The sequence below is a fragment of the Phaseolus vulgaris genome, chromosome 11, assembly GCF_051622355.1.
Source record: "Phaseolus vulgaris cultivar YP4 chromosome 11, ASM5162235v1, whole genome shotgun sequence".
NCBI classification, from domain to species: domain Eukaryota; kingdom Viridiplantae; phylum Streptophyta; class Magnoliopsida; order Fabales; family Fabaceae; genus Phaseolus; species Phaseolus vulgaris.
The window spans coordinates 9032250-9050592 of NC_143508.1; the positions used below are offsets into that span (position 1 = coordinate 9032250).

The window sequence follows — 18343 nt, forward strand, 5'->3', positions numbered from 1 at the left end:
TAAAATAAATTATCCCAAGTTAAAATAATCAGCCTAACACTTTCTCTTAATCCCTCAACTAAAAATTTCATATTAAAAAGAAATTAAAAAGGTTAAACAACATATAATTTTTTTTTCAAACACCTAATTTAGAGTTTGAGTTAGAGATAATGTTATGATGTCTTACATAATTAACTTATGAATTATTGTATTGAATATTTTCAATATATCTCCTAAAATTATCCCAACACTTTTCTTCGTCTTTTCTACCATATCTCAGGCTTATTTGGTTGTGCCTGTAGCATTCTTCAGAAAATTAGCTGCATCTAATTGCAACACTCAATATATATATATATATATATATATATATATATATATATATATATATATATATATATACACACATTTACATAAAAAAAAGATAATAGAGAGAGGGAGAAGAGAAAAACCATGCCAGAAAACCACGTTTTTTTTTCTGTTATGCATAAGCAGTTGTATATGAAAACAATAAATTCTTTCTAAATATAGGTTGTCCTTTATCTGCCAAACTAATTAATAAGCATTTATGACAAGTAACTAACAAACCACAGCAATGTTCAAGGGCATGGTAAAGGTTAGTATAACAAAGAAAAAAATCACTTTTAAACTACACTTTGTTGAGGTGAATTTATCTAATCAATTACCAGTCGCTTAAAAAGTATTTTTAAATGAAAATAATTACTTTGACAATCAATTTTTTTTAAAAAAAAAAACCTTCGACAACTTCCTTTAAAAGTAAAATATTATATTTATATATAATTATTAAACTGTTGCATAAAATTTGAAAAATGTTAACCTATCATGAACTTTTTTAAATAGAACAAATTGGTATCAAGTGTAGGGAGGGATCTGACACATACAAAATTTCGTTGATTTTTTCATTTACTATAACTCCACACTTTTCTTTTCTCCCTTATGACGTTGCTAATCACATTTATAAACTTTTCTGTCTTCACATGGATAGGTCTTTTTGATGATATACATGGATGGTTGTTCCTTTGCTATACGATCAAGCTTCTTATGCAGATTTTTAGTTGAATTATGCAGATTGATGTATACAATGCAACTTAGCTGTTGGTTTTGATGTAGAAGTGAAGTGGGAAACTACATTCAATGTAAATGAAGCTTGTTATTGTAGGGTGCTTTAATGCTGCATAATTATGCAGTAAATTAGTCTTCATAAGCTCGGTTTTGTTAATTATGTTTCTGGTTTTAGTAGCAAGATGGTTAGGATTGTACAAGATGTTTCAACACCATTAAGTGTTTCCTTTAATTATTATTTTTTTTTTTCTGATAAAAATAAAAAGGTCTTTTTGATGAATTGGAAAAACTGGTTGGGAGAAATTAGCAGTACACCAGTACCAGCAGTAATTGACCAAAGATTCTAGTAACTACTAGAATTAGTATCATTCAATGATCTTTCTTCAAACATACATACAGATCTTTCTTCAAACACAACGAATCAGGTACCTCCATCTGCTTACACTAACAGCACCACCAGTTAAAATGTCCTACCACACTCTCGGTGAAAAGCTAGCACCCCTATATTGAACTAGTTATTCCAGAGAGTAAGGTCTATTTCAGAACCTATATGATCCCAGTCCAGAGCTGTTTTGGTAGAGGGTGGAGTAATTAGTAAACCCTCTGCCATACTATCCAACAGACCTGGCATATTATACAGTGCCTCCTCATCAAAGAACACTGTTTCAGACTCATCATTCTGCATGCTGATGCTCAAACAACTGTCTTCACCATTCCCATTTTCTTCAAAATTAGAATTGCCATGAGAGGAAGAAGAAAAGGCAGTGTTTGGTATTGGTATGAAAGCCTGATCAAGAGTAGCAGCTTTTGCTGCTTCCCTTATATCTGGAGCAGAACAAGACTTTGCAAGGGGGAGAAGGGAAACAGAATCCGGGAAATTGAAGTTAGCAGAGATGCCATTAAGGGCTAAGACAGCCACGTCATGTGCCCTAGCAGCCATTTCAGGAGTGGGGTATGTGCCTACCCAAATCCTTGATTTTTTTATTGGTTCCCTAATTTCACACACCCATTTGTTGCCGTTTCTTTGGCGTACACCCCTATACACAGGGTGCCGCGTCTCCCTAAACTTCTTTCTACCTGCTTTCCTCTTGTGAGATGGATTAGCATTGCTGGGTTGTGGATTAGGGTTTGGTGGAGACAGTGAAGTAGAACAAGGAGATTCGTTGTTCTCAATGTCCATATTAATTATATATATCTATGTGAGTTTTGGAAAAGATGAAGCATAAGAGTGGATAAGGGTTAATGGGGTTTGTATTGTTCGGAAGTGAGAGGGGCAATGAGTGTGTTCTCTTTGTGGAAGTGTGGGGAGTGAGGTTGGTATAAAAGTGTGGTTAGTTGACTAATATATATAAATGGAAAACGCGAATTGGACAGAAAATGAACGCGGAAATGGAACGTAAGTACACGGGCCACACATGTAGACGATGAGTTTGAGTGCTTTGGTTGGTTTTAAGAAACCACGTGGGACGTGAAGGACATATTAAGAATGTCTAGATCCCTGGATTGTGGAAAAAGTTTGATGACGTCAATGGATGTCTTCTCTCCAGCATCACTGAGATCGAAAGTGGTATTCAAATTCAAAGAAGATAAACTGTTAAACCAGGCTACACAGACTGTTGGGGAAAGAAAGTCACAGATAAATATAGAGAGAAAAAGACAAAATGTGGCCTCAAACTAAAAGTAAGAAAGACGATGAAAAGAGAGTGGAACTGGACGATATTATATAATTGTCTACAAACAATATGATGAACTTGAGTTTCTTACCAGATTTAGAACTATAAAGGTATTATTAGAGGTAACAATAGTGTATTTCTAGCGATAAAAAAAAGTATTAAATAAAACTAAATTTAAAGATAAAAAAAATTAATTATTATATTAATTAAATTAAATTTAAAATATAAAATAGTTAGTAGGTAACTAATTATTATTACTATTTTAAAAATAATTTTATAAATTTTTATTAATAATAAAAAGTACTTTAAATATCAATAATTTTTAATTTATAAAGAAAAATTTCAATTTAATCAATATTAACTAATTATTTTGATATTTAAAATTAATTTTAATTTAATCTTTGTACTTTTGTTTTTCAATTCTTTCAATAAATTCTTCTATATATGATTGCATTCCAAACGAAAAAGAAAGTAAAAAAAACGTGAAATTAATTTCTTCTAGATATGGTTAAATTTCACATGAAAAAGAAAAAAGTGTAAATTTAAAGCGCTATTGAAAGCAAATATTTGTTATCCACGGTATTTGTTATCTAAGAGATTCAATAACTATGGAGAAATTCTCAAACAAAACTTAGGGATTATTTGAGGTCATAAGCTTTTCTTAACATATACACAACATATACACCCTAAGATCAGAAACAAAGAGAAATTGTTTATTTACATACCGATTATTACATATGAAATCAGAATTCGTATGTAAAGTGAGTATTACATACGGATATTTACATACGAATTTAATTCAATATGTAAATAGACATTACATACAAATTTGTCCGTATGTAAGAATAAAAGTGATGCATATGAATTTTTTCGTATATAAAAATAAAAGTAACTACATATGAATTTTTCTGTGTGTAAACTAAAAGTGATTAAATATGAATATTTACATACAGATTTAATTTTAGTATGTAAATAAACGATACATACAAATTTTTTCGTATGTAAGTCAAAAGTGATTACATACGGATTTAATCAGTATGTAATTTTAGCGTCATGAAACGGGAATAATTACATATAGAATGTATCCGTATATAAAATATTACATACAAAATATTTTTAATAATTATAATAATAATAATATTGATATTGATATTAATATTTTTATTAATATTAATAATAACAATATTAATACTAATATTAATGAGAAAAAATTTATTAGAATTGTATTCACCACAAAATCATAGTAAATTTGACAAGTTTACAAATATGGTCACGAATTGGATTGGGAAAAAAATTACCCAATAATATTGCATTGCGCTGTAGCAGCTTCCAATAAATAACCAATGTCTAAATACCATGATAACAATGAAACAAAGGATGGATACACATGAAAATAAATATGATTTTTGGTATTAATTCTAAGAAGGAGTGTGAAGATATAAGGCACACCAAATATTTATAAATATGATAATAGTATATATATATATATATATATATATATATATATATATATATATATATTTAGACAAAAGATGGTGAGAAGTTCAAGAAAGTTTATGTCAAAGTTGTTACAAAATAGCTGCATGAATTATTCTAATAGTACGGTGAAAATGAATTTTTTTATTGTTGATTTACATACAGATTATTACCTAGGATTTGGATTAGTATATAAAATAAGTGTTACATACGGATATTACATACGGATTTAATTTTTGTATGTGATTGGGATATTAAATATAAATTTTTCAATAAATTACGTTGTTTGATTGAGATGTGATTGAGAATTTCTGCATCTTAGTATATAATAATTCAATATTATGCATGATTAGATTTTTTACATGTATTTATCATGTATATTTTATTGTCTTGTGTTTCAATTTAAATTAACTCACTCTTTCTTTCATGTATATTTATAAATTACTATAATCATACGTAATAAAGAGTTCCAGGTATAGATCTAGTGTAGCTAGAGAGATATTTTTATTTTCACTCGTGGTTGAGTTTATTTATGTATTACTTAGCTATAGTTTTGATAATTTTATGTTCTAAATATTATGTAAACATATCATATACTAATGTATCTTTATATATTATTATGTAAGGATTAAAATAGGAGTAGTTAAAATAGAATAAAAGAATGCAATTTCTAAATTGGTATGTAATTAGCAACCATGTTTTAACTACCAAGAAACCAATTTTTTGTTTAGTTTATAAAATATTTTCTAATTTAGTTACTATTGCAACTAATTATTTTGGTTTCTAAAAATTGGTTTCTATTTCATGATTATCTTGTAGTGATATTTCTGGTTTTTTTCAATAAACAAAAAAAATGTTATTTGGTGCATTATCTAAATCTGATTTCTAAAAAATATAACTTCGACTTCTAATTTTTTATAAATGCTTATTACTTATTTAATTTTTACTATTACTTATTTTGATATTTTTTTAAATAAAAATATAATACCAACATAATTTTGGTACCAATATTATAATTTATTATAATTTTTTCAGCCAATTTAAATTTTATTATAAAACTATATTTACAAATTTATTAGAATTTATTATCCACAATTCAAATTTATTATAAAAGTGCAAAAATAAAACAATTTTTCATTTATTTTTCTCATAGTACATACAAAATATTTTATTTCATTTTCTTTATATTATTATTATCCTCTATAAATTTAACCACCTGGTTTGCATTTATTTATTTAATCATTATTGTTGATGAAAAAAAAATTCTCTATGAATTTAATATTTTTTAATTTTTTAATTTTCAAATTTTATATTTCCTTCTATTTCAATTTTATAAATATTTAAATTCACTATAAATTTTTTTTAATAACTTAGCCTTACATAATTTAATAATTTTCTCCTCTCATTTAAAATTTATTCTCCCCACTTTTAATTAAAATTTTCAAAATATTTCTTACTTACAAAAAAAGTTTCTAAATCGTTTTATTTTACTTTATTTTTTCTTAAATTTGTTTTATATTATATTTCCTTTCTTCTTTCCATTCACTCTGACAAAGCAAAAAAAAATCCAAAACACCATCCCAAAATTCAGGTTACTGTATAATTAATTCCAATTAAACATTTATACATTAAAATCGAAAACTGAAAATCAAAATTATATTTCTACCCACTGCTAAGAAACAAATGTGAGACCGTGAATAAAAATAGTGTTATCGAATAAATTAAATTTTAAAAAAATGGTGTTATTAAAGAATTAATTTTAAAAAAGGTTCCATTTTAAGAAAAAAAATCCATTTAATCTTAGAATTAATTGAAAAATTAAAAAAGACTCCATTAAAAGTATAAAGATGTTAGTCAAAATAATTAAAAGCTTAATTAGTATTAAAAAAATAATATTATAAAATAGCTGTGTGAACTGGAATTTCCATACCTGTGAATGAATGGGTTTTGAAATTCAATCAAATAACGTTAAGCCCCACTTTTACTTAGTAAAATTGCAATTCATTTTTTTCTTCAGATGCAAACATCACGAGTATGGATAAAGTCCACCATTCATACTCAACCAAACACACCTCTATCTTTTTCGATGATGATAATAATTCATGGTCCCCAATGTTTTCCCATTTTACAAATCACATGTTTTAAGATTTTTTTTTTGCTTAATCGTGATTAAAGCTTAGGTTAATACCTTTTTTTAATAATTTGTGAGTATTATCAATCTAATTACAAATTACCATGCATACTAAATTTATGATTTTATAATAAATGTCAAGAAATGTATAACATCTTACACATTTTACTTAATCAACTAAGCTAGATTGTGTACATTTTTAAATATGCCTATTTATTATTAATTATAATTATAATATAAAATATTTTAAAAGCTTTATATTTATTTATTCAAGATTTCCATTTAATATTGTTATTTATTTTCTACACTTTTATTAAATTATAGTATCTATGTTCTCTTGTTAAATTTTAGAAAAATAATGTATTAAATGACTCTAACATCCTCTTTAATTCTGAAATACATATTTAATATTTATTCTTCTTAAGTTTCAATAAAATGACAATTACAAAAGTCTAATTTTTAACTGACACCAACTTCCTTAATCTTTTTAATTAAATAAAAAAAAAGCTTTCAGTTTTTAAAGATATCAACTTCTCTTATCTTTTTAATAAAATATACTAATCTCCCTTGTTTTTTATTAAAGTAATAATTACGTTCCTTGTTTTTTTATTAAAGTAATATTTACATTTCTTATTTTATTAAATATAATATACTAATCAAACTTAAATAAAAAATATAAACAAATTTAATGTTTTAAAACTTTAATTTTTATAATTATTAATTAAATTTTAGTTAATATGTTATTTTTAAATAAGATAAGGGATATGGGTGATATTTTATTAAAATATAAGAAATATAAATGTTATTTTACTAAAGAAGATAGACGTTTTTAAAAAATAAGAAATATATAACTATCATTGTGCTCTATTTTTTAATAAATTTAATAATTTCAAATTTTTAAGTGATTTAAAAGACATCTGGTCAAAATATGAAGGTTTCTAAGCTCTAGAAATTTTACTTTTAATATTTAATAAATCAGATAATTAAATAGTTTTTTTTAGACATTTATCTCTCTTTTCTTAAATTGATTTTATTATTTATAAATCCTTAGTTTTTATTCTTGAAGAAAATTTAACTATTTGAATGCAGTTTTATTATTAAAAGGGCCTATTTTTTTCCTGAATCAATATACAAGTAATTTTGATTACTTTCACCTTTTCAGAATTTGAAAGCTCGTACAGTTCGGTTATTTTGATTTGTTTTAAAATGAATGACAAATATAAAAAAATAAAATTGAATGATAAAGAAACCTGTTGTGTAACATAAAAACTAAATATTCTTATAACTTGTAACCTTTTGTTTTTCGATATAAAAAATAGCATAATTCTTTTGAATATTAAAACGTGTTAATCTTTATTTTATTAAACCACAAGTTTTTCTAAAATTTTATCACAATCGCACCAAATTTATTAAAATGATCATATTAGAAAGAAAAAAAAATACTTAAATAAATAAGTGGTGTTAAGGTAACATGACTTTATTCTCAAGAAGTCGTTATTTTTAAAGGTGACTTCAATTTAGTGCAATTTTTGTTACAAAAGTCAGTAGAACACATGACTTTGGTTCAATGAAGAAGATTGAAGTTAATTAATGTTATTGAGTTTTTTTTTTAAGAGATGAAATCATTGGAGTATGACAACTTTAGTGGAAAAATAATATACAGAAGTCGTGCATGGAGATAATGACTTTTTTGTATATTATTTTTATACTAAAGTTGTCAAACTTATTACAACTTCAGTTCAAATTTGAATAAAGTTCAACCTCACCAAACGAAGGATGTAATGAACTATCTAGCCTATGAAGTTGAGACACAGATAAAAGATCCAATTTGTGGTTGTGTTGGTGTTGAACCTGAGGTTCAAAGTTCATCTAGTTGACCGTACAGACTAGCTTGAGACTTAGATGCAAGTTTTGTCTAAAAGACCATCTAGACACAAGCTTTATGACATTTGCATAAGTTCTAATTGGTCCTCCTACTAAAGTGTCTTCAGTAGAATACACTTTTCTAAAAAAAATCACTACATTAAAATATATGCTTTGTCATTAGATAGCAAAATAAATTTAAGCCACTTGTATCAACAATTAATTCTTCTTCTGAGAAACATTCTTTGAGTGAGTGGACCTTAGTGTTTGTGTTTACCTATTCACACCCTGATAATATTACATCTCACATTCTAGCGGAAGCTTTGATTCTTATTTGGTCCAAAATGTAGTTGGATATTGCTCTTAATTTCTAGAGTCTAGTGCACTTCATGTTACATGTCCTTGACATTAAGTGTCATACACTATTTTTTTTATTCCTTTTTGCAAAATATATCTAAAACAAGAAAACGTAACACACAGAGAATTTAACCTATATGCTTACTATTAGTGATATAACAATCGTAAAATCAACTTATTTTGTTTCCTCATAACATAATTTCCAACATCTTACCACCCCCACAGTAGTGATAGAATTACTATCCTGAAACTTGTCATGTAATATACTAAAATTAAACTAGTTCCATTACCAAGTAGAGAATTACCAATGTGCAGAACTTCATACTAGATTGAGTTGAAGACTCAAAGTAGATGGTATATTGGAAAATGATATCTCTTATATGAGAAGTGACCCAAAGGTGACATGTTTATGTAAAATCAAGAACGTGCAATAATAAACAATAATTCACATCATCATCTTAAGGATCTTACAAACTATTATTTTCACACATCATATTCAATTATAATAGAGATAGACGCTTACCTTGATCCATGAGAATCCCTATATGAGCAGGACAATTATGTTCTTGTCACACCCTTTATTGATTGTTAACAGTGAGACAACCATCTTTGTAGAAACTGTATTTCTATTCTTTCTCAATCTCCATCGATCAGATTTTCATTAGGTATAATATATATATATATATATATATATATATATAACTTCTCACATTAACCAAATTCAAACCCAAAACCCAAAATCTATTTCATATGAGTCACATTATAAAATTAATTTACATAATTTTTTAACTATTTAAACCAAAATTTGAAATTTTGAACTAAATGTTGCTTTTAATCTCTTCCAAAAAGCCTAAGCTCTAGAGTATGAAAAGGTTTCTCTACAACATATATGACCAAAATTGTGTGATGAACTAATAAAAAAAATGAGATTGAACATTGAAACTGAGTAACCAGACCATTTGAATATGATTGAGGCATGTATACCAACTTTGGCCAAGACAAAAATGCTATATATGATGCAATAGAACATTGTTTTGCTTTTACTATATGTTTATGGTAATGTTGCTCGAGATTCTAGAAATAAAGTCAAATTAAATTTAGATAATAAAAATAAAGTTAAATTAGAGTATATAATAGAGGACAAATCACATTTTACAAGTATCTCAACTATAAGATGTCAATAAGATAAATGCATTAAAAAAAATATATTAAATAAAAGTAAAACTAAATTATAATATATAATTGTTAAGCAAGTCATGACTTGAAATAAGGAGTACGGGCTCACCCACAAATTACACAAGTACTCAATTAACTCAAAACCTATATTTGTAAAATATAATTTTTAAGTTGTTGCAATCGAGGATAATAAAAAGAATTTTAAAACTATAAAATTAAATTTTATATTTAGGAATATTTTTCCTACAAGAAAGATATTTATTTTAGGAGGATTATCTTTATTTAAATAAATAACTTTAAATATTATTTACTTAAATCATAAAAAATATATAAGATTAACTAGAATATTATCTTTATTATTAACTTAATATATTTTTTTTTATTTTGATAAAAACCAAATATTATCGTTATTATTAAAAAAAGAATAAGATAATATCAAACAATCACTTTTTCTTTCCTTATCAATTTTCACTGTTTTTTATTTTTCTTTGGTTGCAAAAGGTCATTGACATCATTTTTTTTCAATTTCTTATTATTAAACACTTGTTTATCATGCCTTATCATTTTGGCAAGACCACACGTTAGGTACATTTAATGTCAAAATCATGTTGGCCCTAATGTGAGATAATCTTTTGTTAGCTAATTTTGAAAATATTTTAATTACTTTTAGGTTCAAATTGGTTAATAAGAAATTAGGATAAGAAGAATTATTATTACTGACCATCGACATTAATACGGAAACCAACAAAAATTAACAAGTTATTATATATAAATTATTAAGAGAAAAACAATTGGTTGGAAATGAACCTTTAAAATATATTTTTGTTCATGAGTATCTCTCATCAATGTTAATACGATAGATGAACGTTTATGTAAAAATTACATAGAAATAGAAAGAATAACAAAAGAAAACTGATTTATTTTAGTTCATTCCAACTTTTGGACTACCTTCATTTATCTTTTAAGAAAATCTTAAATGGTTTAATTATAAGAAGGAGTAGTTTCTTTAATTAATTAGTTTTCCTCTTAAGAAAAAAAACTTATATTTTAGTAGTTGATTCTGCATTAAATAAGATTACTTTTAAAAAAATACTTTATAAAATAAAGTAAACTGTCGTTCTGGATTTAAATGTAAAAAAACACTAGTATGAATAATATTATTCTAAGAAAAAATCATTAATCATGATTCTATTTTTTCATAATATAAAAAAATACATTTTAGAAAAACTATTTTGAGTTGAATTTTAGATCTAACACATTCGTTTAAGGTATCATTAAAAAACCATTTAATTAGTTAAAATGTAAAATATATATAGAAGAAGATTGGACAAAAATATGAATTTTGTAAAAGAAAAAGAAGTACAGAAATACGAAATCTGTTCCTGCATAGTGAGTAAGTCAATATGTTGTGAAGTGTGAGTTATGTTCCGGTTCAAATTTTGCTTCATCATTCTCTTCAACATCACTGTGTCACCTTTTCTTTCTCTTTATGAACCTTAAATTAAATTATTTTCTCGTTTAAAACGCACTTTGCTTGGGGTTTCGTAGCAATGATTGGGGTTGGGCTATATATACTATTCCTTATACACTCTCTCATTATATAGATAACAATTGATTTTGATCTCTCTTCGTTTTATTTTTATTACTATTTTTTTCTGTTCAGTTGTTGCTTTCTCTTCGGTCATCAACTAGAGATTAGAATCTTTCATTTCTATATAAGTGAATGCAAATCTCAACCTCATGAGCCGATTTTATGGAGTTGAGTTAGACTTAAAAGTTCACTTCGTAATATATTTTGTGTTTATTGTTTATATTGTTTAGTAGTGGGTTATCTCGTTTATGGACCATATTTGACACATATTTAATAAAAAAGTGTTAACTTATTTGTCTCATAGTTTTCGAATTGTGGGGGTGTGACTCAGATTTTAGAAGTGTTACCCTGATTTGTAAAATGTTACCATATTTGTCACACATATTCTTTTTGTTCTTTAATGTAGTCAGTCACTCAGTCAATCGGTCACCAATATCAAATAACGTGACTCATTCGATTCGAACCGGTTTAATATATATAAATAAATAATAGCACTCACTAAAGAAGTTGTATGATTCTTTTTCCACAAAAACATGTTTATGTTGGTTGTTTTGATAATGACTTGTGATACATATGTGGTAGTATTTGTGATACATTTACATCTATTTGTGATACATCTATTGAAATAGTTATTTTAAATAGATTATTTGAGTTTGAAATGTTTGTTTCATTCATTAACTTTATATATTTTTTAAATATTGAGAAGTTTAATCAATTAAGAATTAAAAAAAATTATTTTTGTTAAAATATCTTTTTCAATCAATTCTCCCATCATCTTAATCTTAGTATTGTTCAGACTCTTTATTCTTACGATATATGGAGTGTTTATAAAATAATTTTGAAGTAAAGTAGCTAATTTAGGTTTGAATTTACTATTTTTAGGTATCACTTAAATAGATGTGATTAATCGCATATAAATATAATTAATTTTATTTGCCAAGAGGTTATGAAAAAAACGAAAGTTAATATATAATTATTTATATGTCGATTAATTGTGTCGTAATATTATTAAAGTATATAATAAAGATTAATTTTGTTTTACAAATTATTATTAGTGTTATGAAGTGAATCCTCTACCATAAAGAAAATACTCGAAATGGTAATGTGTTAAAAAATCACTTTTCATTTTGCTAAATCTCGTTTTAATTGTAAAAAAATATTGCAATGATAAATTGATTGAAGGGTTAAGATTTTGTGTGATGACGATGTAATTGAAGGGTTATACATGTCTAACTACATGTAAAAATATTATAAATTTAGCTCATAGTTAAAGTTAAATAAATAAGATTATGTAATTAAGTGTTGTAGAAAAAACAAAACAAATAAAAAGTGGTTCCAGTATTACGTGACAAACTAAAAGCACGTTATGCATGTGCTAGTTTTGGATATTGTTACAAGGTATGGACCGATATTGGATCACACGTACACAAGTTTGATGTGGGCCAGTTACATTCTGCACGTCCATATTTTCAAGTTGCACCTCTATATTTTCAAGGGCAGTTTCTTTCTGCACCCCCACAATGTTATGCAAAGATCAAAATGTCCCTATTATTTTTTAAAAACTCTAAAATGCACTTGAACTGTATTTTTTTTTTTGCATTCTGAATTATGGAATCCGAAAAATCGGATAGGCACTTCTGGTAAAATTCCAGATCCACCAATCCATAATTCAAAATATGCATTTCACATTCAAAAATCCATCATTCAAAAAAAGCATTCTGGATCTACCAATCCATAACAAAAGTATACATTCCAGATTCAGAAATTCATAACTAAAAAAAAGCATTCTGGATCCATCAATCCATAATAGAATTAGGCTTCCGGATTCAGCAATCCAAAAATTAATAATTTATGCAAAATTTGCTTCCAGAACACCCCCTCATCCAGAAAAAAAAAATATTTAGTTCCGGATTGACCCGATTTCCAGTAACCACGGTGTCATTCTTCAAATAAAAGATTAAGGCCAGTTTTGGGATTTAGAAAATTGTGGAGTGCAGGAAGAAACACGTAGGGGTGCAGGAAGAAGAAGCCATTTCCAAGTTGTGCTTTCATAAAATTTGAAATTCTAATTTTATTTTTTAAAAACAAATTATCAATTTTGAGAATTTAAATCCAGAATGTGCCATCAGTATTTCATTTATACATGTCGGAATGTTAAAAGTTAAATTTTGTATTTTGAAATGTAGAATTCAAAATATAAATTATAGATTTTGAAATACATTTTTTTTTATTATTGATTCTACATAATTGACGTTATGGGCTGGCCTTGAAAATCATGGACTGGATTGGAAAAAAGGTCCACAAACTAACAGGTTGACTCGAAAAAAAAAATTCTAGTCTTATATATAAATTTGAGTTGGATAAGTGTTATAAGAATTAAGTTTGGAAACAAATAAACTAAAAACAATGACAAATACATTTTTAACTTTTGAGAACACTAAAAACATAAAAGAATAGCCTAAAAAATCTAATATCATTTTACATATTTTTAAAAATAAAAAAAAATAAAGAGTGGATTTGTGAGCCAATCCTTCCATAGCAGTGAGTTAAAGCACTTGTCTCAGGATATTAGATCTAAATTATTTTATTGTTATTACATATTTTTCGTTACAATGTAAAGTTTGATAAACATGTAGATTTATTCACCAATAAATTGAGTTTTGTGATTTACTAATTTTCGTATTAATAAATATAATAGGTTTCAATCATTAAATAAAATCAAACTTGTACCATAAAATTGAAGAGACAACTACAGTTTTGAAAGACTATTTATTTAATTTCAAGAGTTAAAATACCAAAATGAATAGTTTAAAAGATAAAAATATAAAAACAAATTTAATAACAAATTAAGACTACAAACATAGTTTAACTTATAAAAAGTAAAGAAAAATATTATATATGATAACTTACAAATAAGATGATAGTGTAAAAAAAAAGGTGACGATGTCCCGTTTCTATTAATAAATTTATTTTAATGCACCTCGTGTGATCTAGTTATCTAACGTGAATAAATATTTGAAAAAGCTTGAAGGAAATATCACTTTAACTTAAATTCCTTACTTAATTTGTTTTCAGACGAACATGAGATGCCTTCAACAATACCAATATATATTTCATTTCGTAAATCATACGACATGGTCACTGTTCACACTGAGAATATTCCACCTTCTGTTCCACGAAACCAGGAAATTGACCCTTGCTCTTAAGACTTGAAATACGTTTTCGGTGCCCTCGACCTTGTCTGTGTTGTTCCCATTCATGTAATCCTCTAAGAACCCGATCTCCGCACGCCTGCCAAAAGGAAAGTTCATAAGAAAACTTCAACTTTTTATGTAGTATTTCATGCAGAAAAATTCGGCATCCAAATGAAAAAATTTAGAGAAACTTAAATTTGCTATTTTTTTCTGTAGGTGAAAATTGTATGCAGTTTGTGCCACATTATTGCAGTAAGACTGCAAGATCACCACACTCCCTTTCCAGAGTAAAAAGAAGATTCATTTAAGTTATTAACAAAAAACGAAACAAATGTCTCTGGGCAAGTGGATCATAAAACATAACAGACCTTGCATACGTATTGAGTCCAGAGGTCCCTTTGGATTATTTTCATCCGTGTGTCATTTGAAGTCCCAAAGGTGGATGAGAAGCTTCCGTTCCCACTCAAGAAAGATTTAACTATCTTCACAGCAGATTCAACTACTTGGCGTGCCCATACATCTTCTGATTTGCCTGAAACATAAATAACTAAATGAATGTAATCCAGGGTGGATACTAAACGACCTAATTGACGAACATAGAAAATACGCAGGAACAAGATTAAAACAGCTTACTTGATATTGGTGCTGTGGAATCAACAAAGTGTATGTTCCAACCAAACAATGTTTGCAGTCGACTGAGCATCCTCTTCTGTCATGAACAAAGCTTCTATATAAATCTCAGACTTTAAGTTTCCGTACAAACTCCAGTCAATTCATTGTCACCAACGAATACTGAATATTTATGTTATTTTCCTTGAGGTTATCATGTTCCGGACTACTTAGACAATAACACTAATTCTAGGAAGCACTGGAAAACACTAAAAATATTACAAATAAATTATAGCTAAAACAAATAAATAGTGATACTGTACAGCAGAATAGCAGGTGAACTAAATGCTCTACAAAAAGGACAATGTATTTCAAATTTCTAAGTCAAAATTCAGATGAATCATCTCAGTGGTACTGGCAATTTTGCTATTACTTGTGAATACAGAAAAATGACATTTTCAGTTTCCTTGCATGCCCGGCCAAAATAAGAATGCTTGTTGAAGTCATAAAACAAATGACATTAATTTTTTACCTGTCGGCGAACAAGTCTCCTGGTATTGACCTTTACTTTTTCAATTGCTTCTTCCAAAAGAATTGTGGATTCAGTATCAGAGGAAGATCTCACCAACTCCACCAAATTACCATTAAACAACGTCTTGCCCTTTTCTATGCTGGATCCTTCAGTCAAATCCCTCTCTCTTTCATACATGTCTTTGACAACACAAGTTCTAAGAAGAGGCTCAAATTCACGGACACCAATGGCCTGTCGCAAACCTCTAGTATAATCTGCATTCAAATTATAAATGTCATAGACTTCATTGAGTAATCCATCTTCCATCATGCAATCTACCCTCTGCTCTACATATCTGTCCAGTACAGGGAGAGATGCATCCACACATACAAAGCAACAATCATATCTTAAGTTGTCAACTTGACCCCAATTCTGCCCTGCCACAAGTACGACCAATATTATTTAAAAGGGGAAAAAATAATCAACAGACATATTGCAATAAAACATTGGCAATTTAACATCTTTCTTCCATTATTAATCCACTTGATGTCCACCACACCAATTGTCCATCAATAGAACAGAATAAGTAAAGTGCGGCACTGTGATTAGTGGGAAAAGACCACAAATTGGAAAATAATTATAAAAACATACATAGACAAAGAGAAAAGAGATCATATCAAAATTCCAGTAATGGATGATTGCCAAAGAAGAAAACAAACCTCTGCCGCCTTCCCTTGAAAAACTTTACTAGGAGGAACACCAGTGCGAGTGTACAAACTAATATATTGATTTATCTGAAACCCATTAAAAACACAAGTACGCGGGTAATCCCCAGTTAGGCATTTCATGTATATTTAAATTTAAAAAATGAATAGATAGAACAGCTTTTATTTTGATGAACAGAACGCCAAAACTAAAATCATATGACTACAATAATAAGCATACTTATATGTGCTTTGTATATTATATGAATTAAATTTAAAAACATTAATAATGTAGATGTTTGTTTGCAAGCAGGGAGTTTACTTAGACCTAAATTCATTTTGTGAGATGGTAGCAAAGTCTATCTTAACAAAGTTTGTTGGACATATTTGTTACCCACTATCGATCACTGTCCAAACAAATATTTAGTTCCACACTCAATATATTTAGTCTTCAACAAGAGTTGTGTAGGAGATCTCATGACATTGTTATACCATCATAAACGGCCATATATATTAAGATGCTGACTTTTGCAACAACTACTTTAAAAGTCAAATCATGACTGATATTTAACTAGGTGACGATGTAAAAATCTTAACACATACAACGCACTTGAACTCATTATAAACAGAAAAAACATCATGGCATTGTTGCATACGTTACTCCAACTGCATAAATAAGATGGACCTTAGCATTTCTCTAGAAGTATAAACGATAAATAATCAAATTATACCCAACCTTTCTATGGTTATTTGGATGGATTCTATTAGCAGCAACTGGATCAATATCCTTGAGCAGATCATAACCATAGCTTGAACCATCATTTTCGGCAGGGAAACTGTTCTCAGACTGCGTGATGCCTATAAAATTACAAATGCAATAAATGATAAGTATATTTCAATTGAAACAGAGACAAAACATGAAGTAAAAGAAAGCACCAAATACATAACAATATACCAGGTGGGTCACCCAAACAGCTTTCATCCATATCTTCTGCAGAATCATCTAGAAGAAACGGACTCACAAGAGCCTGTAGAGGATAAATTGGCAAAAGTTCAAAATTAATAAGCAGAAATAAGTTTAATAAACAAATAAAATGAAGAACACAAGTTACACAACAAGACACAAAGAACGCATGACTCAAAATCCCAACCTGGATATAGTAATTTGTACCTCCAACTACAACAGGCAAACGATTGCGAGCCAATATGTCATCAATAATCTGAAAATTAAAAAAAAAAAGAGCAAATAATAAATAATAAAAATAAAAGTGGATTCTCTTCGTTCTTCGATTGAGACATACGGGAATAGCGGAATCCCGAAACGCTTTAGCCGTGAATTCCACGTTGGGGCTTACAGTGCCCAAGAGATGATGCGGCACTCCTGCAGCAAATTCGAAACGTGATTTCAGAAACGGAACGAGATTGCGATGGAGAAAAATCAGGTGCGGCAAGGATACTGTGGTACCGTTTTGGTGAGAGAGAGGGAGTTTGTTGGAGAGAACATCGAGGCCGCGGTAGACCTGCATGGAATCAGCGTTGATGACTTCGACAGGGAAGTGAGAAGCTAAATCAACGGCAAGCTTCGACTTTCCGGAAGCTGTGGGTCCCATTATGACAACCACCTTTGGTCGTTCACCATCGGTGGAGTTTGAAGTCACTGTGCTCTCTGACGCCATTGTTAACCTTTCTTTCACTCTACGTTCTTCCCCTAATGTCAGTTTTAGATGTTGGGACAAAATACTCAATTTATTTGGTTTTAGGGTTTCAACAGAAAAATTAGATTTCTCTATTTATTTATTTATTTCATAATAATAATAATAATCTAGACAGCAATTTTGATTTTGTTTTAGTATTTTTTAATCAATTTTTCACTTCCTTCGTTAGTTCTTTATGTTTACTTGTACGTTTTAAAGTTCACGGTTTCTTGATAAATAGTTATTTTTAATGTATAATAAAAATAATAATATAAAAATGTGAGATATTTGGCATTCCAAAAGTA

At 27.9% G+C, this 18343-nt stretch overlaps 2 protein-coding genes across 4 annotated transcripts; both read right to left on the reverse strand.

Moving 5' to 3' along the window:
- Window positions 1–1389: 1389 nt before the first annotated feature.
- Window positions 1390–2358, reverse strand: LOC137825217 (dehydration-responsive element-binding protein 1B). The gene has a single exon (XM_068630891.2). The coding sequence runs from the start codon at window positions 2237–2239 to the stop codon at window positions 1571–1573; it is 669 nt and encodes a 222-aa protein (XP_068486992.1). The 5' UTR covers window positions 2240–2358; the 3' UTR covers window positions 1390–1570.
- Window positions 2359–14351: 11993 nt separating this feature from the next.
- On the reverse strand, window positions 14352–18075 carry IPT2 (tRNAisopentenyltransferase 2). 3 transcript variants are annotated; one of them, XR_016517488.1, is made up of 10 exons: window positions 17810–18075; window positions 17646–17725; window positions 17496–17564; window positions 17300–17372; window positions 17081–17202; window positions 16360–16434; window positions 15662–16077; window positions 15154–15229; window positions 14889–15052; window positions 14352–14617 (listed from the first exon to the last, which is right to left on the reverse strand). XR_016517488.1 is itself a non-coding variant. In XM_068632817.2 (10 exons), exons 1-10 carry the CDS (start codon window positions 18018–18020, stop codon window positions 14465–14467), a joined length of 1434 nt encoding a protein of 477 aa, XP_068488918.2. In that variant the 5' UTR covers window positions 18021–18073; the 3' UTR covers window positions 14352–14464. The 3 variants fall into 3 exon arrangements, 2 of the variants coding, with proteins under 2 accessions (XP_068488918.2, XP_090153584.1); XM_068632817.2 differs by having other exon boundaries at window positions 15662–16072; window positions 17810–18073; XM_090297458.1 differs by lacking the exon at window positions 17810–18075 and having other exon boundaries at window positions 15662–16072; window positions 17516–17564.
- Between the last annotated feature and the right edge of the window lie 268 nt (window positions 18076–18343).